Source organism: Streptopelia decaocto, assembly GCF_964273445.1.
Source record: "Streptopelia decaocto genome assembly, chromosome: 4".
NCBI classification, from domain to species: domain Eukaryota; kingdom Metazoa; phylum Chordata; class Aves; order Columbiformes; family Columbidae; genus Streptopelia; species Streptopelia decaocto.
Genome location: NC_138658.1, coordinates 27,886,298 through 27,908,723, shown reverse-complemented (window position 1 = coordinate 27,908,723; position 22,426 = coordinate 27,886,298). Strand labels below are relative to the sequence as shown.

The following is a 22,426-nucleotide window of genomic DNA, read 5'->3' as shown; positions in this document are numbered from 1 at the left end:
GTTTTGAGACTTAAAATGAGGCAGGCAATCGCATATGTTTAATATAAATTCACAAGGGGTTAGGATCTCTGACAGCAAAGATAGCACTTGCTGCAGGTGAAGGTTGCTTCAACCTACGTAGGAATATATATACTAAAAAAAATAACCTTTCAGGATTACAGACAAATGGGAGTTACACATAATCTATGTAGTTAAATCCCTTTTCTGATTTTGGAATCAGATGCCAGTTTTTGAGGTAATCCACTCACGGAAATAAGTTACTCGTGTGTAAACTCCAGGTTTATTTGGTTTGGCACAGTCGTCTCCCCAGCTCACTATTCCCACAAGGTACCACATCATTCTGGAGTCTGGAGTAGCCAGTGGTCCCCCAGAGTCCCCCTAGAGAAAGAGGGGAAAAAAATATTTAATTGATAAGAAGAGAAAATGTAATTCTCTCCATAGACATGAGGTGTCTCCAATAAGAGAAGAAAGCAAGCAGTACTTCAAGAGCTGCCATTTGTGCAGAATCCAGGCTGTTGCTGAAACTCGACCCCCTGACCTGTCTTGTGTGGTTTTACAGTATTCTTTCTCATTTGGAAAAGAAAAAAAAGCTCCTTTTGTGAAACACTGCTCCTCACCTGCCTTTTCTTTTTCTTCATACATAGTAGGGAAACACAAATATATACAGCAACCTAAACTGACCTGGCGTGTTGGTAAGCCCACCTAACATCCTGGTTTGTTTTTTACAGTAACAACTATCCTTTCAACAAATTCTTTTAGTCACTTGCAGCCATTACATTTCAAAAAGGATTTAGTCAGGAACTTGGTCTTCTAATTAGTCACTCCTTAAGATGTTTGCCACTCTCAAAGGCTGAATTCAGATACAGGTCACTTCATTACATGGTATTATTATCAAAATAATAGTTAAATGGGAAACCTTGCAGGCTGAAAGGCAATCCTCTTGCAACAGCCCAAATTCCCCATCTTCCACCAAAATGCTTTACTGAAATAACCAGCGGCTGCACCCTTCAGTCCAGGTCTCTTCAGTGCTGAGCCAGGCAGGAACAGAGGAATTGAGCTGCCCAGACTTATTCCACAAGGAGTTTTGCTTTGGGCGTAAATCTGTACATCTGGGATTCTAGAAGGCATCTGTTTTGAACCAGTGCTTCTGAGTACATTCTTTAGAAATAACATTATAGAAATTACCTTTCTCAAGGTTATTATTATGGAAATATTTTTATTTGAACATTTCCTTGCAACATTTGCCAGTCTGAACCATGCATTTATCCATTGAATTTACACCTAGCTTCCTTATATTTATTCTTTCAGACAGTTTTCCTTTCACTGATCCGTGTCTGTTACCAGGATCATATAATAACAGAGATCTATTGTGAGATGATCTAGTCCAAAATTTAATTCCATTGAGTGATTGTGCATTTTTGCTGGCAGTTTAATTGCTACATTCTTCATCTTCTTCCTTCCCAGCTGTACAGATGTCTGCTCTTGGCCACTTGAGCAATGTAGTTTTTAGCTCTTGTTTACCATTTTGGCATTTATTATCTCTGTCAATGTCTTGTCATACCACTTTGCAAACAAATTTTTTAGATTTCACACAAGATGTTATAAGAAGCCAATGGGCTTGTAGCATCTATTCTGAGTTACATAGTAAGAATTTCATTTCATTCCATGAAAGGTTTTAATTGTGAATATTATACTAATTTAACTCTCTTAGTATGGGGTTTATGTGTTAAATGATGTGTACTAAACGCTATTTCATTTTACATCCTAATTCCTGATTGATCTGAGTCTGTGTAAAGGATTAACACACTGCCAGTTAATATTTGACCAAATGCTAGACTCAGCATTAAAACAGTATTTCTTTCTAATTTTCAGCTACAGTTACCTGACAAGCATCTACTCCTCCTTCCAAGTATCCAGCACACAACATCCTAGGTGTTATGTCCCCATCATACACTTCTTCTCTGTTGCAAGTGTCTGAGTCTATAAGTTTCACTGTTGCTTCCTGGAGAACATTTGGAGTCGGACCTGAGGGAAAAAAATAGTTTGTGAGTTTACCAACAGAATTACTTTGCAGGGATTAAGATACAGGAAGAGCGTTTAATGTTCTCTTATGGAGGACCAGCTTAACTCGGTTTAATATGGAGGTTTTGCTTGTTGCTCTCTCTAAATTAGGCCATGAAGGAAATGTGCACACACACTCAGTCTCATTTAGGAACTGTATCAGTAAGATAGAAGTAATGACTACATGGTACATAGCGCCTAAAGTGTAACACCATATATGCCATAGATGTTCCATACAAAACCATGGGACGCAAATTACCTAGCCATTTAGGCAGGTGATACAAAATGAAGATATCTTCATTCAGTTGCTAAATCTACTGCAGCTGATAAGAGCATGAGCTTTGGCAAGTCACCATCTGCAGCTCACTCTGCACATTTTCTTGAAAGCTCGCAGAGTTACCTGTAGCTTCTCGCTAGGGCTGGGACAATATTTTCTTAGGTGCTTCAGTAACACGTGCATGGCTAGACTACCTGTATCAAGAATTTAGAATACAAAATGGACAGGCTGGAAAAAGAGAAGGGTCTTCTCCATGTTTTCTGCTTCAGTGGACTGTAGCTCTTTGTCCAGTGTAATTTTAGAGCAAGAAACTGCTGCTCACTATTAAACAAACCTATTTCTTATAGGCAAAGAATTAGACTCTGCCATACAACATAAGGCTACAGAAGTTGTGTCAGCTCAGCAGCAGCTTAGAGCTGCTGTTCTTGCAACATATGGGTTGCCTAGTAGACTCAGGACTCACCGTCGTTGGTAAGTGCTCCCCAGCCTGTGATGACAGCATAAATATTGTATGGAAAAGTCTGAGATGGCTCAGGCAGACAAACACGGTGTATGCTACTCGTAAACTCAACTTGTTTCGAGAGCTGCACAAGTGCAATGTCATAATCGTGCTGTGGGTAGCGGTACTTCTCGTGAATAATGATAGTCTTGACTGATCGTTTCAAGGCTGGTGGCTTCAGAAGTGCTCCAAAAGTAGCAGTCCACTTCTGAGGGTGACTCATGCTGAAAAAGGTAAGAGTACTGTAAGTATCTAGCTGTAAATATAAGTATTACAGAATTTAAACTTGGTGAGCATCTATCACTTTCCATGATACTGTGTCTCACGTAATTGTGGGTCGCTGCTAGAGGAGGGCAATCCTGCACTCCCTCCTCAAATGTGGTCTCATACTCCTCCCCTACTCCTTGCCCCCAAGCTAGCCATTGTGTGGCTGCAGGCTGTAATCAAAAACCTCTTCTGCTAGAAAACTCATCATCTCCTTTAATCTTTTTGCCTGTTAATTATCTGTTCAAACAGCTGTTCCATCTTGCACACCCTGCAGCTCCACAGTTTTCACACTTGAAACAGAAACAGGCTGGGAGTGCGTGGCTGAATGGAGGGGTAGGAATGTGAGATTATAACTTCCGGCAGCAGCCTACCTGTAACACCTTTAGAAATGTTTTGTGCAACAGGAAACAAATGCTCTGCCATTTCGGTCACATTACCTTTTCTGCATTTCTTGGCTGAATATGCCAAATGACTTGATTCCCACTTACACAATTGCCAGTTCTGCTCCAAAAAGTCAGTCTTTAATTTCTCATTAAAAGATACAACTGACAAGTCTGTTCAACCCTGACTTTTCTCCTCCAAGGCAGAAAATTGTTCCCCTGGAGAGAGTCAGGGGTGCACTACAAATCTGGAAAGCCACACAACTGAGGTACTGGAGAGAGTGCAGAGGAGAGTGACTAAGCTGGTGAGGGGCCTGGACCACAAGTCTGATGAGGAGCAGCTGAGCGAACTGGGGCTGTTAAGCCTGGAGAAAAGGAGGCTGAGGGGAGACCTTATCACTGTTTTCAACTACCTGAAAGGAGGTTGTAGCATGGAGGATGTTGGTCTCTTCTCCCAAGTAACAAGCGATAGGACAAGAGGAAATGGCCTCAAGTTGCGCCAGTGGAGGTTTAGGTTGGATATCAGAAAAAAAACATTCTTTATGGAAAGGGTTGTCAGGCATTGGAACAGGCTGCCCAGGGAAGTGGTGGAGTCACCATCCCTGGAGGTGTTTAAAAGGTGTTTAGACAAGGTTTTTAGGGACATCGTTTAGTGCTAGAGTTAGGTTAGGTTATGGTTGGACTCTGTGACCCAGAGGGTGTTTTCCAACTGAAATGATTCTATGATTCTAACTTGATACATGTGAGGCACATTCTGCTGCAGATTCTTCCTAAGCTGGGAACTTACTCTCTGAAGCAGTGAGCTGCAGATACAAGCCATGTATTGCTGATGAGCGTTGCACCGCAGCGATGGATATTGTTGTACTGTAAACTAGCTTGCCACGGCCAGTCGCCAGTCTCTGCAGTAGACAATCCTCCAACTATTCGCAATGATGACGATTTTGCCATTGACTTGACTGATCTATTCTGCCGTAACCCACAGACTGTCAAAAAGGAGAAAGAGTGTATTGGTTTATTAAATAGGGCTGCCAGAAACATGTAAAATTACACACCACTTAGGTTCTCTGACAGTATTAACATCAACGAGAAAACAAACCTTCCACCAGCCCCTCAAATCAGGGATCCTCATGCACAACCCCTTCTGTTACAAGCCTGAATGAACAACTGACTATTATGGAAAGCCATGATGGTGAATCATTCAGGCTTAGCTGTATGAGCAGCCCAAATCAGGAATCAAACCCTTCACCATTCACCCAGTACCATTCCCAAATACAGGGATTGCCAACTTTCATGCCCCAGGTAATTTGTCATTAGGATAAAACATGAACAAGACAAAAAGCTGAGATGGAAATGATCCAAGCCATGGGTTTTTACCATGCATGCAGGCAGATTATATCAGCAAGATGTCACTTGGAAACAGGCAGCTGCACATTGCAAACCCAGCAGTCTGCAAGTGGCCCTGCAGAGGCACTTCAGGCAAAGAGCATCACAGTAATCCAAGCCAGAGACTAAGGCATGGATACCTCCAGCACGCTGTGCATCCATGACAAAAAGTGTCATGCTCCAAACCCAGAGAGCAGAAATGAAAATATCCATGGTTTCAGCCACTAAACACAGGATATTCAGGAGGAGCTGAAGCTCCCCAGTAGCTTTAGAAGCTTCCTCGACGGACAGAGCTGCTTCAGCTGTCTTCTCCCATGCCAACAGCATCAAATCCATCTTACCTGGACCAAGACCCACTAGTTTTCATACATGCCCCGATTTCAGCTAGACATTAGGATAAAGTTGACAGGACTATCCCAATCCATTGAAAAAGACAGCTAAGAATTATTTGCATAGTGACAATACCATCCAAACCATTGCACTGCCTATCTCCAGTGACCCAGAGGGGGACAAAGCAGAAATGGGTTGTACGTCACTGAAGAGACACCAGCCTCGGGGCCCTTGGAGTCCTCAGCAGCAAAACGCTGGAGCCACACAGAGTATAACCTCTGCCCCTTTCTGCTAGGATCTGCACAAGGTTATGTTAACTGTACCTTGTATTCAAAAGCAGCAGCAATAACACAGCCAATCAATAACTGTTCATAAATTTGGGGAAAAAACGATAGTCATGCAATACTGAGAAGATCACGTGTTCCGCGGAGTCTGCTTTGTTCTGAGATTTAAAACCACGATGAAGGAAATCAGTGAAATCTAAAGATACAGCTACTTGTTTGAAACTTTCCATGTGGAAGGAAAACTGGAGAATATATCGGAATTGATAAGAGTGTCTGCACTAGCATGTTTCCCTCCTGAAAGCTCTTGGCAACACTCAATTACTGCTCCTAAATCTGCACAATCCTATCAACCCTCTGACCAGTCAGTGTTGAAAACACAGGGAATAACTCACAGTTCTATCAATGCCCCAGAACACCAGCACCTAAAACCAACCCAAAGTGATGTTATTTAACCTGCCATTACTAGGCAGCCTGGGGCTAAGGAACAGATCAAACCTTCCCAGAGTTAAAAGAAACCCAAATTGCAAGCAAAAATGGCTTTTTGTGACTATTCAGTCTCCAAAGAAGCTGACTTCCTCCTCAAAAAGCTTAAAAACATCCCTAAAACAAACTACCTCAACTCCTACAGCAATACCTTCAGAAGACCAATCATATTGCCTTTTATTTCCATAAGGAACAATTTTATGATACTAGCCATGCCAAAATCCAGAACATTTTCATTATAATCACAGGCTGATGTAACTTCTATACATTTCCTTATGGTCCCTTCCCTTCTTTCCATTGCACACTGAAGAAAATGACATAGTCCCAGTTTCTGGGAGCGATTATTCCAAACTCTTCTGCCTTTGCCCAATCTTACCAGCTTTTGGGGCACTTCTCACTCGCAGACCATGTCAGTGGTCTTTGCTAGGCTGCTGTCCTTAAAGCACCAATTAACAACATGCTGGTACCCAGCCAGGTCTAAACCTTGCCCCTTAGGACAAGCAACAAGGCAGAGATTAATTATTATGCTACAGCATCCAGGACAAACATATATGAAACAGATTCTGCAGTTGCTGCTCTGAGATGCAGTTCTAATACTTTACATCAGAGAGACACAAGATAAGGTGTCTGCCCTGCGCAAGCAGGATTAAAGTATTCTGTTTAAGTACAGGTTTTAATCTATTTATAACATATATATAATCTGCTCAAATATACAATGTATTCAATCCCTGATAAGGACTCCCTTGCCTTTAGCACACTATAGTACACCTTCCAGTGAGTTGCTGTGCCTACACATTAGAGCAGCCAACTAGCCCAAAGGATTAAGTTCCTTTATTTATTGGAAGTCCTTGCTCACTCAGTTTTACTACATACACCTTGGAGCCATCTGGAACAGCTTTCATGGAGAAACATGACTTAGTCTTTGCGTGTCCAAATATGCAGTGTAAAACCTCTCCCTGCTACCAACAGCATCAGTTTGGTAAATAAACAAGTGTCCTGAACATTGCAATGCTCAGCCCTCACTGGCTACATTCTCTGTCTCCTAGATGGTGGGGTTTACATTTAATTTGCACCCTCCATCTCCCACACCAGCACTGCTGGAGGCACCGACACAGCAGGACCCACATGTCTTCTCTCTGCCCAACCTTGGGAATCTCTACGGTGCCCTCAGCACTTGCACTTTTCTCATTGTTTGCTCTTTTCTCATAAAAACTGCAGATATTAGGGAAACATACAAACAAACAAAAACCCCCCCAAAAAAACAAAAAGCACACCAAAAAAACTCCATGACCAGGGGGCTCAGCAGTGCATGTAGACCTTTTCTAGAAGGGATTTTCAACCCATCAACATTATTTTCAAGCCAGTTATGTCAGTTCTCCTAAACATCCCAGAAGACACAAACAAAAGGCTTCCCCATGACTGAGCACAATTTCTAAGCTCACCACTCACCTGTGTGAAGTACAAGGTCGCATTCATTAAACAGGAGGATGAGAAAAGGCCTTTAAAGGCCAGAAAAAGTTCTTAGAGACTACTAACGCTAATTAAAACAGTTAGAGATTGCCCAGGCTTAAAAAGCCCTCACTTACTGTCATTGAAGAGTGCTTCTGCTCTTTTTGCCTCCACATCTGAAACAAATAAACAGTCAGGGTCAGGCCAGGACAACAGAGACATGATTTGGGCATCCCCCCCAACAGCTACATGGATACAGGGCACCACAGGAGCTACAGCTGAGGGGGCTGAGAGGGAAACCAGTGGAATTTCACACTAAGGCCGTGTTCTTGCGCTGGCTGTTGACTTCTGTGGTCTTGCTTGATCTTCTCCAGCCAGCATCCTCCAAGGAGCAGGCACAGGGTGTCCCCTGACGTTTCCAGAGGGGAGCACAGACAAAACAAGCCCTGTATTAAACAAAATCCACAATTTTGTTGGGAAGAAACTTTTACAGTGTAAAGTTTTCAAGTTCCTTGTTTTTGCTGTAGAATTCACCAGTAAGGACAAGAGGGGATTCTGACACTCCATGCTGTCTTCAGGACCAGAAGGCACTGACTTTACTGCAGCAATGACAGTTTACAAGAGCAGTGGCTCACTCTCTCCTATCTTATTGAGCAACAGGGTGTCCACTACACTGTGAGAGATAACTAATAGCTATTTATTGCATGGCACAGCAGGTTTTAGCCATGCATTCCCTGCTTTAATACGCACATTGGATGTTTACAGACAACACAATATGCTTGTGCTGACAGTAACAAGCATTGGCTCAAGGTATAAGTCTATCACCCTTCTTCCAGAATGCTGTTTTACTAGGGCTACCATTTTAGTTGCCAGCAGTCAAAATAAAATTTAAAAACAACAACAACCACCAACCAAAAACCACCCTTCACACAAAACAATTTTTAGGTTATTTCTATATTCTCATGCAGCATCCACAACTCATTTTGCAGCTGGAGAGCTATTCTCAGCAGATCCCTGGCCTTACCCACTTAATTAATTTATCTTTTCTCTTTGCAGCTACACAAAACAATATCCCAGCTTTGACCCAAAACCACACCAATCCAGGAGCAATCTCTTTGGAAGCAAAGGGCTCTGGCTCATCCCTGTCACCTATTGTGCTTCTGTCACTTTTGTTTTGCTTGTGGGCTTGGCACTCCTCCTGGTATGGAGGATGAATTGCATGGTTGCAATCCACCATTACTAGACATGTACTCATTCATTTCTTAATGACATTATGCAGATTATGCTAGAAAAAGGAAACAAACAGAACTCCAGCATGTGCACGGCTTGACTGCGGAGAGTGATACAGAGGGAAGGCAGTGCCAAGGATGCCATACGCATATGCAGCTGCTAGTTTATTTTGTAAGAATGGGAGATGAGTTATAATTGGACATTTATGTAGCAACACAGTCTTATTAACTATAAACAGCAATTGTTCCCATAGTAAAGATAAATAAGGTTTACTGTTGGGCAAGCAATAACTTCCGAGTCCCCTTTCAGTAAAAATGCTCACTTGTACTTTCTCAGTTCCTATGAAAGAACAGCAGTTGTATCCTATGAATTTCCATGGATAACACAGTCACTTGTTGGCCAAGATCCCCAATATCAAGATGTAATATTACCAGACAGTAAAAAATCTAGGCCAGCAAAGGGATTAAAATGAGGATTAAAAAAAGAAAAAAGGGTGCTGAGCTGTGCTAAAGATTTGACTACTTCACTGATATGTTTATATTGGCAAGAAGGGCTTTGAAAAAACTGGCCCTACTTGTTTATTTCAGCTATGAGGAGCATCCAGGGTTTTCCTAGAAATTCATACCACCTTCAGAACCAGCTCAGCATTTGGGCCATTCTAATATTTTTATATCTTGAAACTGGTAAAAATCCAACAAATGTTAATCAACAATGAAAGAGCACCTTTTGCCTTCAATTGCAATATTGATAATCATGTTTTTTTAGCTTTTCTCTGGGTGGAGAGACCTTTACCTGACAATGCCTAATTATAAAGCCTGCAGTCAATTATTAACACTTACAGTATGTTGCAAAGCTCATGGAGACGACAAAAGGAGCAAGCAGCTCGTTCAAGCGCAGTGCCGGAAGCAATTTGATTGGCATGTTCTCACTGCATGGAGTTTTGCTGTGAGTCACGTGGCTGTTCTGCCAGCCACCTGTCTATGTCTCTGTTTGCCTTTTTATGAGGCACCTACAAAAAAAGTGCAAACCTCACAAGGGCAAAATCTTGCTCTGAGCTGTATCCGTTGCTTCCAGCTGGAGTGACTTGTGTGTATTTGGAGGAACAAGACTTAAACACACATACACTGCCAAGTCTTAAATAAGATGTCTGTACAGCTTTGAATTTTAACATATTTCGTAATATATCAAGACTACGCAGCCGATGTGCTCTCCTGCTTCCCAACTGTTGAAGGAAAAAGTCCAGTGACACTTTTTAATAAATTAAATGCTGTGTTCGCCAGGGTTTGCTTTAGAGATCCGCCAGATACAACACCCTGAGCATGTATCCCATACCAGGAGCTGGAATGCAGAGTGTATCAAAGAAAACATCACAGAGAAAACCTCAAAATAAAGAGTTTTTAAGAGGTGAAAGCCGGTCTGCCTGGCAACAGAACCAAGAACCCATTGTGCAGATCAGGACAGGTGAAATTAAGGGCACAATACACAGGACTCAAAACCAAGGTCCCAAACCTAGCGCACATGTCCATGTTTGGAAACCTGACCTCACTGGCATGATTTTCATATAAGCCAAGCCCACAATCAATCCCATCAGAAGCAGAAAGTGCTCTGGGTTACATGATACTGCTAAAAAATCACGTTGCTTACTTGCTTACCTCATTAGGGGTTTGGCTTCAGTCATTACTAATCTACCATTTTTGGCCTGGGCAGGAGCATAGCTGTTCGTGTTGTACCAGCCAACGTGTTGCAAGCTCTGCCTTGAAGCAATCACTTGTATGGCATGAGAGACAATATTTCTGCCCTGCTCATTTACTAGTTGCCCTAGTTGTTTGCATTACCAAGAAAAAGCATCAATTAGTAACAATTAAAATGTCATATCTTGTCCCAGCCACATACAGCACATGCAAAAATAGTTGTTTGGGCTGCATTTAGGAAAACAGTGTTCAGGCTTCCATTGTAAACAAGAAACAAGTTCAACCTGAACATGCATTGCCTCTCTGTAAAATGGCACTTGCTATTTAATTAAAGCTTGCCTTACTTGAAAAAGAAAACTAATGTTTAATTTAAAATCATAGAAATCTCTTGAAATGCGGCTTAGGGATTCCATCTTGCAGAAGAGAGCTCTGTTCTCCAAGTGGCCAACTACTTTTGCTAATGCAGTTAACAATGTATGTGTTTGAGCAAACATGGAAAGAAACAGGGAGTAACCAAGTGCAGGAAATCATCTTCATTTTGGTAATTGTTTATATGTAATAGCTAGTTCACACAAGGATTTCTAAGGGAGTTCAGTGCCCAAAGCCCATGGATCTATTTGGCAACCATCTAAATGTTTGCAGGTTCACATATAACTGCTTAGCGAACGTGACCACATCTGAGGGATTCAGAGATTCCTACTGAAAAAGGTGCTTGCTTTGCCACATCTCTCAGTGTCACTGCACCAGAAGAATTCATCTTGTGTCCACTGCCCCATTCAATGTTAGCCACAGAGTCCAGTGTTGATATTAAAAGGAAAATAACAGGCAGAACTCCCAGTGACATAAATGGAGCAGACATTATATTGAAGTAGTTCAAGAAAGGCAAGCAAATGCAAAATTAGGGGATATTATGCATTTTCAGTGTGGAAAAGGCCAGAGATGGGTGCAAAATTAAAGATGTTCTAAATGTCTGATACAGGTTTACTCAATTACATCATCTTTCACAGATGTTGATTCCCACAAGAAACTTTTTCTTTAAGGTTTTCCACCTGTGATTGTTTATATATAGTCATAACTGGTAGCATCAAAGGCAAACTGTGCGTTCTGTCCTCTATCATATCAAGTTCCCACATCTTGAGTTGTTTTTTTCCCCACAGCGAAGGCAAGGTAGAGATTATCATAAATTGGGTATGACAGGAGGAAAGAATTTTGAACACACACACACACACACACACACACACACACACACACACACACACACACACGAAGAAATAAGAAGTATGTGCTTCAGTACTAGTAAGACATTCTTGGACATGCATTTGAAACACAGCTCCATGAAATGCACCACAGAGCAAAGGAAGTGTTTTCCCCACTGTCACATTTTAATCACAACTTCCTCAAAAAGAGAGAAAATTATAGACTTCTCAGCTGCATCAGAAGCAGGGGCTCACCCAGCTGAGTGTTATTTAGGGTAATAACAGTGCATGTGGGCAAAAAGGGATCTCTGGCACGTTTTAGTAGGTCACCAAACTGGGCAGCTGAGAAGGATGTCACAGAGTACACCTGCCCTCCAGTGCAGACAGACGTGGGGATAATAGTTATAGCCACTTTAATTACATTTTATTATTTAATTACATTAAAGACCATGAAGGCCTGAGGTCCTGGGGTGAGATGGGAATCAGACCAGTCCTTCAGAGCAACATGTTCAGCCATGTTTCATAAACTATATCTGAAGGGAAATGCAGAAGTTTCCTGAAAGATGGCAAAATATCTACCACATCTGAATTCCGTCCATAAGGATGGACAGAGGTCCACACCTCACAGCATCCTCACAGCTTCTCCAGGTGGGCAGCCTGCAGCCCAAGGAGGCATCTGCATGGGAAACTGTGTACCAGTTCTGTAGTGTGGATCCAAGCTGCTACAGTTTTTAGCATTATTTTTCCTCCTGAATATGAGGAAAAACTTCTTTGAGGGTGCCAGAGCACTGGAACAGGCTGCCTAGGGAGGTTGTGGAGTCTCCTTCTCTGGAGACATTCAAAACCCATCTGGACACGATGCTGTGTAATCTACTCTAGCAAACCTGCTTTAGCAGGTAGGTTGGACTAGATGACCTCCAGAGGTCCCTTCCAGCTCCAACCATTCTGTGATTCCTGACCTACACTCATACCGCAGCTGCATTCAAGGTCCTACTACAGCAGGGGCAACCCAATTGACTTGCAACCTCTGCAGGCAAGGCAAAGAAGGGGAGAAACAAGAATTGAGTGAAGAAATTAATTAAATCAACTTATCTGGGTTGTCTAGGTCAGGCCAGGATGATTTCCTGCTTAATTCCTTTATCACAAGCACATCCTTGAAAAAAATAATAATTTAAAAATACATTTCAGTCCATCCCATTTCAGTCAGCCTCTGCAGACTGTTGCAAACACTGAAATGTACCATCTTGTGCTAAACTAATAGCACCAAAGTGGAGGAACGTCAGATCTCTGCTGCATTTTCCAATGTGCAGATGCATGTCCTTTCCATTCCCCCAGGCTGCTGTGGTGGCTTGTAAAGTACAAAAAACCACACTGCTACATACATTATTTGAGATGAAACATTCCTCAGTCATCCAGGTCAGACACTCATCTGTGTGTCTCCTAAAGAAGATTCGATAAAGAAGTAAAAATCTGTCTCCTAGGTCCTGTACTTTGTATTTGTAAGGAGCTTTAGCAAGCCTCAGATGCCAGATAAACAGAAATAATAACAGCTGACTTGTTGATCAAAACCAATTCATGACTCATTGTTCACAGTCAGAACCTTTGGCTGTGTTACAGGCAGGAATAACTTCCTACTCACTTTGAACAGTGCCAGTGTTCTTGCAACCAGTTTCTTTCTGACATCAGAAATACATTCCCAAAAATACATTTTGGGAGACTTCCAACCTACCTGACAGAGGGAAATAGTCTGGCAAGCTGCTCTACACTTTGCTTAACAGGGATCCAGGCTCTGAGGTAACTCTACTTCTAACCAAGACACCCTGGGCAAAAAAAAAAAAAAAAAAAAAAAAAAAAATTAAGAAAAAAGTCGGCCTTGCAGGAGATCTCTTTGTTGCCAGAACCATAGGGGGAACAAACATGGGTGTTTCCAAGTCACCCAATTTTGATATCTCATTTTGCTGGCCCTTGCATTGCTGTTCAGAGAACACAGGATTTAGTTGGCTTGATTCTCCACTGAAAAATGTTTGGGCTTCCGGTGGGGTTTGGACACAAGTGCAGAGATACTCATCACTTCCCATTTTCTGTCACAGGTACAGTGGATGTCTGGAGACAGCTCTGTCCTAGGCCAGGGGCAGGAAGAGAATTCAGTAATAATGCATCCAAAGATACCCCAATACAAATGTCTTTTTGCAGCATTATGTTAAGAAGATCTACTGTTTAGCAATGATACAAAACACAAGCAATATTATTTTGCTTTCTTCCATTCAGTTTTGCTCACTTGTCATTTTTTCACATCTGTATGGTCAAGCTTCTACCTCTGTTGGAAAAAAAAATAACTAATAAAACATCGTCAGTTTAGGCTTTATCCCCCCTTTATTGCTAATCCTCGGGAATGAAGAGACAAGCAAGTTCTACCCATGGGCCAGCTGACTACTTAGGTTTGTTCTGTTGCCCTGAACTGCATCCAAAGATCCCAAGGCTGGACTCAATTTACAGGAGTTTGTTGGAGCTGATCCCCAGAGCAAATGCTTTTGAATGAAATGCAAGTTGGGACATGGTGCTGAACAACAAGATGATTAGATCCTAGGAGGAAGACTGAAGGAGGTTCTCCTTCTCTGGCCCTCCTAGCACGCAATGTAAATAAGGGCCTGACCTGGATTTGTTCAACTAGTTATGCTTAGCTAAACTAAGTCATATCACATCTTCCAAGTAAGAATTTTTTTATAAGGTGATCACAATGAACATGTTAATTATTTTTTACAAGCCATTAAGAAAATGTTTTGGGATTGCCTCAAGATAAACAAGGACTCCAGTTGGCAAAACCAAAGCTAGAATGAAGCAGAAGTTTTAAAAGTGCTGCAGAGCCCAGAAAAAAATATAGGGTTTCTTAGCTTGCCTTGGTTTAAATACTGATGTTGGATGGGATATTTCAGGAGGGAATAGAGAAGTGAGAAATGCAAACTCTAGTTCCCCCCTTCCCTTCCAGGATCTATTGAAAATTGTCACTTCTCCCAGGTATGGGGAAGGAGATTAAATTTCTAAGTTGAGACCTGCATCTCCTCCGACAGCATAGGAGTGCTCTGTTCTATACTCCTCACTTGAGTCAGCCTGGGTTTCTTAAACAGCAGCACCAGCAGGAGCCTAAGCCTAAATGCCGAGTATTCGCAACAAAGGTGGGATAAAGTCTAAACTGTCAGTATTTTATTAGTTCTTTTTTTTTTTTTTCAAAAAAAGTAGAAGCTTAATAGTACAGATGTGATAAAATAGCAAGTGTGCAAAATGATGAAATCCTATCACCAGAAAAGGATCCAAATGGGATCTTTTATTGTCATCTCCTAGGAACAGCAAGGTTTTGTTTATATTCCTTCGTGTCACAGGGAACGATTGCACAATGCTAGTCCTGTCCTAAGTAGCAGACTTATGTAGTCAGTGTCTTATGGTCAGGCTGAGAGAGACAAGAAAAGCAACAGGAAGTTTATCATACAGCTTCATCAAATTAACAGAGAGATGCCATCTTTTACTGAGACCAAGTGTTTAATGAAAACATTGTGATTCAATTATATTAGCTAATTAGTTCACTAGTTGCTAGTTAAAAAACTGTAACAGCCCTGGTGCAGGTGAAGGTCAACTTAACCAGCTTTGAGTCACTTCGCACTTTTACCAGACTGGAAAAAAAAAAAAAAGAAGAAAAAAAAAGCAGCTAATCAGATAACTCAACATGAAGATCACAGTCCTCTCCTAACAAGCATTTTTGTATACTTGCAATTTTATTCTTTATTTAAAGCTTCAAAATTCACTAAATCACAACCTGCCTGTCTTAAAAACAAACAAAACCAACAACCACCAAATCTCTTTGAATCTCTCTGGCTGATGCCCTCACACTATTTCTGAGAGGAATTCCATGTGGTCTTTGCTGAACAGGAACTACTAGAGTATAAATAACACTGGTGATTCTTTGTCCAAAGGGATGTCACCTATCCTAAGCCATTCCAGTGAGGAAGACGGGCTGGCCCATGAAGAAGTGATGGGTCTGTGACAGCTCATATTTGACTTTCACTGCATTACCACAATGCAACTTGCCCATTTCAAGCACCAAGAGGCAGAACAAGAGGTTGCTCCTGGTCCATTCTGAGCAGGAGGAAGCCTGGATCCATCCCGTATGGAATGTGGCCCAAGGTTCTTGTTCTCTCAACACAGCTGTCCAAGCCTCTGTAGATCTCTGCTGGGTTGAGCAGTCTCATATAGAAACGCAAGCAGAAAGGACCCACCCATGTGCTAAACAGTCACCTTTGTGCTAAGGGTAAGCGTAAGGTCTGCAAAACCAAACAGAGCAAGTATATGTGCCTTACTTTTGACTATCAACTCTTTCTTGACAAGTCTGGCATCCCCCAAAAGAGATGCTGACTATATGTAAACTGAGGCTGAGCCATTTGTAGAGACAAGAGTCTAAGCCTGCACAAAAATCCTCTAACAGATCAGGAGTGTAGAAGCAATGCGAAATTCACCTTTCAGTGTCTCTTTGGTAATTCACTACATCAAAAACATAGTGCTGTCACTTTGCATAACCTGCAGTTGCGAAGAAGGGGCTGAGAAATGACACTGAGATGACCATTCTCCCTTCCTTTCCCCTTCCCACAGGGAATTTGCAAGGAACTTGATCCCCCTCACCAAAGATTATTCTTTCAGTGCATTTGCTGTTTCCCTACAAAGACTGTTACCCAAACATAGTTGCTGCACTTTCAGGCTCCTCAGAGAAAGCAAGACCTAGGGTCCTGCTCTTTGGTAAGGCTGGTACTGCAGTCTGGAGGGAGGGTAAGGCTGTACAGAAAAGGCCACAAAGCAACAGCTGCTGTTAATCCTTACCTTAGGTGGGGTTTATACATTGCCACTTTTGTTAATGAGCAAGGAGGCTGGTCATTCAGACTCGCAACAGCCACCATCAAAAGGGAAAAGTCATGTCCCATCAATCAGAAAAGGGCAAGAGCTCGCTTTGAGAGATGTAGTATACTTACTTGAGATGGTAGAATATCTGACATTTATTCGCAGGGGGCCAGTGTATTTTTTCAGGCCCGTCCGTAAGATCCTTTCAACTTTTTCTCGCAATGCTTCTCTGGAATCAGTGGAGGAGAACCAAAATGTGAGCAAAGCCTCTGCCATCACACCATCCGCATCTGGGCTACAAACCAACAAAACACAGTCTGGTTACCTTCCGCCCATTCCTTCATTTCTTAGTCTTTATCTTAGCTTCTCTAGTGATGGCAATGTTACAAAAGATTAGATACATTTTTGAACTTTTCATACAATTCTGAGAGAAGGAGTTGGCAAAAGACAACCAAACAAATGCTGAAGGGTCAAGTATGTGTTTTGCTAGAAGACTTCATGATGCTTTCTGTGAACAAATGGCCAGACCAACACTGTACTCCTGGAGTCTAAAAAGCAGTCACTGACCACAGGTTTAGGGACACAGGAGCAGCAGGGAATGAACTGATTTGATTGCAGTGAAAAGCCAGATAAACAGCACTTCAGAAACACCAGGTAGATGGTTAATGGTATCTAGACAGGCCTTTCCAGGGCCCTGTATATGCACAAGAGAAAAAACTCCAATATTCATCAAAAAGGTGGTTGAGGACAGAGGAGAGATCACACAGTCCAATTCTACCACTGCAGCCTCGTGTGGAGTCAGAAGATCTGCTCAGCCATTCTTGAGAGAATGTGACTCATAACCTCATTTTATACAACAATAAACAAAACTCAGCAGCATATCCACAATCTACTTATCACAATTCAAGAGATGGACCAAAAAAAAGGGGCATTTAACATCTCACTGAAAAGAACAAGCATCATCCATGCTGGGACACACAATTCCACAGTCTGAAGTGTGTACTGCAAAGCTCATGTAAGAGCAGAGAAAATAAAAGGAAGGAAAAAATATATATAATGGACTACATTCACTCAGTAGTATCATTTGTTTTTTCCTTAGAGCATCAGATACTGCAAGAGACTGAATGCTAGACTACAAACACCGACAAGTCTAACCTGGCATAGTAAATCTTACACTGTGCTTGCAGGCAGCTCATCCTTGGTCATTATACATTAAAGATGAGAGTTTACTGAGAATCTTGTCTCCTTTGCCTCTTCCTACCTGAGTCAAGCAGCAATAACGCAACCCACAACAGGTGGAATTGCTCTGACTGCATACAGGGGACGAGCTAAAAGCAGGTTGCTCCATCTTAAGCATCATTCAGATAGGAATAGAGAAGATCTTCCACTTATATGTCATTACCTTGGAAATTTGTAATTATAAAAGGAAAAAAAAAAATTAAAAACAGAAGGCAGGTAGCTTATACACAAAGGAACCACACACCAAAATTTGTTATTATCACACTGAGGCATGCTGAGTGTTTCTTAGCTGAGCAGAAAGACACATTCCTTGCCTCAAGGACCTCATCACTGAGATCATGTAGCTCTACGTGAACTTTCCAACAGGCTGTTTTCTCCCTTACTGCCAACTTCAGCATGATTGCCACTCCGTTTATTTGCCAGATACTATCTGATCCTACCATGGGTGTTGCTCTGCATTTCTGAGGTGTTCCCTCACCTCTCCCCCCACTCCTCTTCCTGTCCTGTGCCACACTGGAATTACCATGTCAACTCTTGCAAGCTCACCACACCTCTCAAAACCCTCACCTTGGCACAACCTGCCTTGAATCACTCACTATATAGCAAAGGTCCAGAGCCAAAAGACACCCAAGTCAAGGTTTTGTCTCTCTTTATTAGTTTATTAGCATTATTAGTAACGTATTGTTAACACTGTGCCAAAAATTTTGCAAGCAAATCCATAACAAATGACCCCACTCAAAAGAGCTTGCAGTCTGGGCACTTAAACATGCATAAAGCTTGCACATTTGCTAAAAGCAAACAAGTTTCAGCACATGCACATCTTCCATCCAACACAGCAAACACCACAGCAAGTACTTTGTTCTGTCCCTGGGAACAACTAGGAATGAAGGATATTACTTCTCCCTATGGAGTGGCCACTCACATCCTTAAACCATCCTGTCTACACTTAAACCACTGTAGTCAGTGTGTACAAACATTCCTAAAGCTACATTCAAATAATGAATTTAGTGACTTGCCTAACCAAGGGCTCAGCTAAGGTAGGGCAGGAGGCAGGATTTCACAAACCTTGGAAGAACAAGGAGAAATACATTCATGAGAATAAGTTCTCAAGGCTGTTATCATTAGTCTGGCAGCTTTAGTGTCTTATTGTTAAGACGTTCAAGGTTCACATGGAAAGCAGTGGATGCTCATGAACAATACTGTAGTATTACAATAGACAGTTCGATAAAAATGTCACTATCAGCACTCAACAGTGCTCAAACATGCAAATAAAACAGCAGGTATTCTCTATTCATTTGCCAGTGATAAGAGAGAACAAAAATAATTGTGCAGTTATAATCCCAACCACAGGTCTGACTTCTTCATTTCAAAAAGCAGGAACAGCAGACCTGAAACAGAGCAGGTTGACAAGGTGAACAAAGAACAGCTCCTGCAGGGAATGGCTGAGCAGGTTGCGACTTTCAACTGACAAAAAAAAAAAAAAAAAAAAAAAAAAAGAGTAGAGCTGATGGGGTAGAGGAGAGAAAAGCGATATGGTGGGAGTGCCCGATACCAGTAATTGCGTGGAGAGGAGGGATAGAGGTCAACTTTTCATCGCCTCTTCCAGCACAAGAACTAGGGGCCATCAACTGATCCAAAGAAGGTGGCTCCTCACAAGGAGCTCCTCACTAAAGGATGGAAGTGCACGAAGTTCAGGAGTCCAGGGGAGACTGAATGGGTCCTTGAAGGATAACTCAACCGAGGGCTGCTAAACAGACAAACCCTCACGACTCCAGAGAATCCCACGTGGTAAACAGCTGGAGGTTGGGAGCACACCAAAGTTGCTGTGCTGCCACTGCTACTTCTGCCCATTCTGTGAGATGCAACAGTGACAAACGGGACCTTCCAAACCAGCACAGCCACACTTGGGTTTCACTTGACAAGCCCAGCACAGCAGCAACACAAGAAGCAAAATGACGTCTGCATCATAGTAAAGGAAATAATTTTGAAAATGCTTTTTGTTTTTTAATAGCTAAAGTTAGATGTGCTTTATTAGCTAAAGCTTGCTAAAGGTTTGAGCACAAAGGAGAGCGTGGTTCAGAATAAGATCATGCTTAACTGGAGATTATGCTTTGGTTTTATGTAAAATACACTTCACTGAATCTGATCAAATAGCTCTCTACTTGGGCTTGGTGACCATTTCATTGTATCTCAGGTCTGTGCATTTATTAACTCACATACCTCACTCTGATTAAGCGTGAACGGATGTATTTTTTCCTTAAAACGGAATTGTGAAATGTCTTGTCAATCTGTTGAAAAAAGAAAAATATGAGTTAACGACAAAAAAGGAAGGGAAAGGGATGTGTTGCTGGAAGGAACATTCAGAAAACCGCATGTAGTTACACACTGACAGAAAAGAGACAAAAAATGCAATCCAGCCCAGATTCTGGAAAACATTTGCCACAAGCTTTTCCTAATTGTTTCCCATTTGGCCTAAGGCACATCATAAAAAGTTAACTCATTTTTATAAATATCCCAGAAGTACATCAGTGTGCTGTCTAGTCCACTACCAGGCATAATGAGGGATATTTATAAACATCCTGAATCGCACTGCTGCAATCTTAGAGTCATAAAGTCATAGCGGTTGGAAGACACCCTCAAGATCATTGAGTCCAACTGTTAACCCAAGCCTGGCACTAATCCATGTCCTTAAGAACCTCATCTCCACATCTGTTCAAGCCCTCCAGGGATGGTGACTCCACCACTGCCCTGGGCAGCCCGTTCCAGTGCCTGACAACCCTTTCTGGGAAGAAATTGTTCCCAATATCCAGCCTAAACCTCCCCGGCACAACTTGAGGCCATTTGCTCTTGTCCTGTCGCTTGTTACTTGGGAGAAGAGACCAAAACCCTCCATACTACAATCTCCTTTCAGGTAGTTGTAGAGAGTGAGAAGGTCTACCCTGACAGAATGGATACAACATGCTGTGCTCTGCGCTGCACTGAGCCTCTCTTGTAAGGGCCCTTTCTGATGCAGCACTTACCCTCAGTCCTGTAGAAATGCAAAAATGAATCTACCAATGATCTCAAATAACACCTTGTGATTGCTCCACATGTTATGAGAATTATCAAGCAATTCTCATCAGAAATCAGAAATCTGTGACTCATAACTTCTGAGTATAAGGAATCAATCCCCAGATGATATCTTTGCTGGTGACTGCTTAGCCACATCCTGCTTTAGGCTGAATGTTGTCTCAGGATTGCATCATCAGTCTGAGACAGTGCTGCCTGGTAAAACATGGCATGAAATTCTGCCAGGAATAGCTCAGGATCACCGAAATATTGAGAAACAGTCAAGTCACCAGTGAGTTATGCAGTTCCTCCTATCAGCAAGAGCCAGTATATTGAACTTATCCGGTCAACATCAAATGTATTACAGGAAAAACTACAGAGAAATGCTTTTAAAAAAAGAAAACTTGCATGATTTTGTAAGTTTTTAGCTTATAAAGGCAGTCCGATTTAGAACCAAGTCTCCAGATTTTCAACCTTTGGAAGGAAAGAAAAAGAGGTAATGGTTCTCAAACACAGGCACCTTGAAGTCTTTCAGGTACAGAAACAAGCACGTACCCATGAAATCTGGGGGTGATTCCTCCCAAAGAACACAAAGCCCCTCCTCCCAGTCTGGGCTGTTGGAAGACATTGGCAACACAGTGGTACTGAGCCAGAATAATTTCAAGATGAAAACTTCACATTTTAAGGTGATTTTAAGTCTATGCTCATAAAGAAAAAGGTTCATAATTGTCATGCCCTGAGCTGATCTTTTATCCTACTGTTACTGGCAGTTATGTGGAATTACTTAAGAAGCCACCAAAAAAATGCTATGGAAAAAAACACAGCAGACAGACAGCAATTGTGACAAGCCCCTGTATATATGCAGAATGCACTTTATCCTATCACTTGACAGCTGGCCAGCTGCTACCACTGCATTTTGTGAGGCATACGGTTAGAAATAAAAAATAAAGTGGTTTGTTTCCTATAGCTCTGCAGCCTGATCTACCACCACCCTTGGTTATTCAAAGTACTTGTCCTCAGATAACTTTTTTTTTTTTTTTTTGGTGATAATACTTGCTTGTCATTTCTGTCAGAGTGTTAACTGCTTCACTGGTGACTGTGCAAGCAGAAACCCATAGCTAAGCCACACTGCCAGCTTGGTGGCACACAATGGTATGTGCTATCTTGTGCTGTGCTGCCTCTCAGAACTTTTGAGGTCTTTGGGACAGGGATCTCTTTGCACAAACAAAAGCAAGCCTTGAGCTGGGCTGAGGTACACCTCAAGCTTCTACGGCACTGAAGAGAAAAGTGAAAGCAGGCTGACTTAAAGCTTAGGACTGGAGAGGGGAAGAATTTGCATTCCCTTGCAAAGGAGGTTGAAATCAATATCACATTACTGAAGCCTGTATCTCCTCCTGGAAGTTGTGTTTTCAAGCCATCTGTATCCTCTCATCTCCGAGACTGTGTTTTTGCAACACCTTCCATCTGCGCTTCTGCAGCAGACATGGTGCTTTTCAAGAAAATAATCTGATGAGTCCAAATGCAACTAAGCTATCAGCAACAGACTTCTTTTTTTTTTTTCCCAGAAATTAAATCCAAAAGGGATGTTAGAGTTATTTTTAATGGAGAGAAGAGTAAGCATATTATTTAAAATTACACCAAAATTACTTAAACTGAGTTACTTCCATTAACTTTTACAATTTCATATCTGAATGAGAAAGTAGTCAGTTTTTTCTTCTCATTACATAC

General features: G+C 41.9%; 1 protein-coding gene across 1 annotated transcript in view; it reads right to left on the bottom strand.

The window, feature by feature from the left end:
- LOC309438856 (transmembrane protease serine 11E-like) overlaps positions 1-22,426 on the bottom strand; it is a 39,726-nt gene continuing 17,300 nt past the window's right edge. The window contains exons 4-10 of the mRNA XM_082050777.1: positions 19,871-19,938; positions 16,543-16,706; positions 7,551-7,589; positions 4,272-4,467; positions 2,802-3,061; positions 1,883-2,025; positions 1-378 (exon numbers count right to left, since the gene is read on the bottom strand). Of these exons, the coding sequence (XP_081906903.1) occupies positions 217-378; positions 1,883-2,025; positions 2,802-3,061; positions 4,272-4,467; positions 7,551-7,589; positions 16,543-16,706; positions 19,871-19,938 (1,032 nt within the window). The 3' untranslated portion in view covers positions 1-216. The remainder of the gene's footprint in view (positions 379-1,882; positions 2,026-2,801; positions 3,062-4,271; positions 4,468-7,550; positions 7,590-16,542; positions 16,707-19,870; positions 19,939-22,426) is intronic.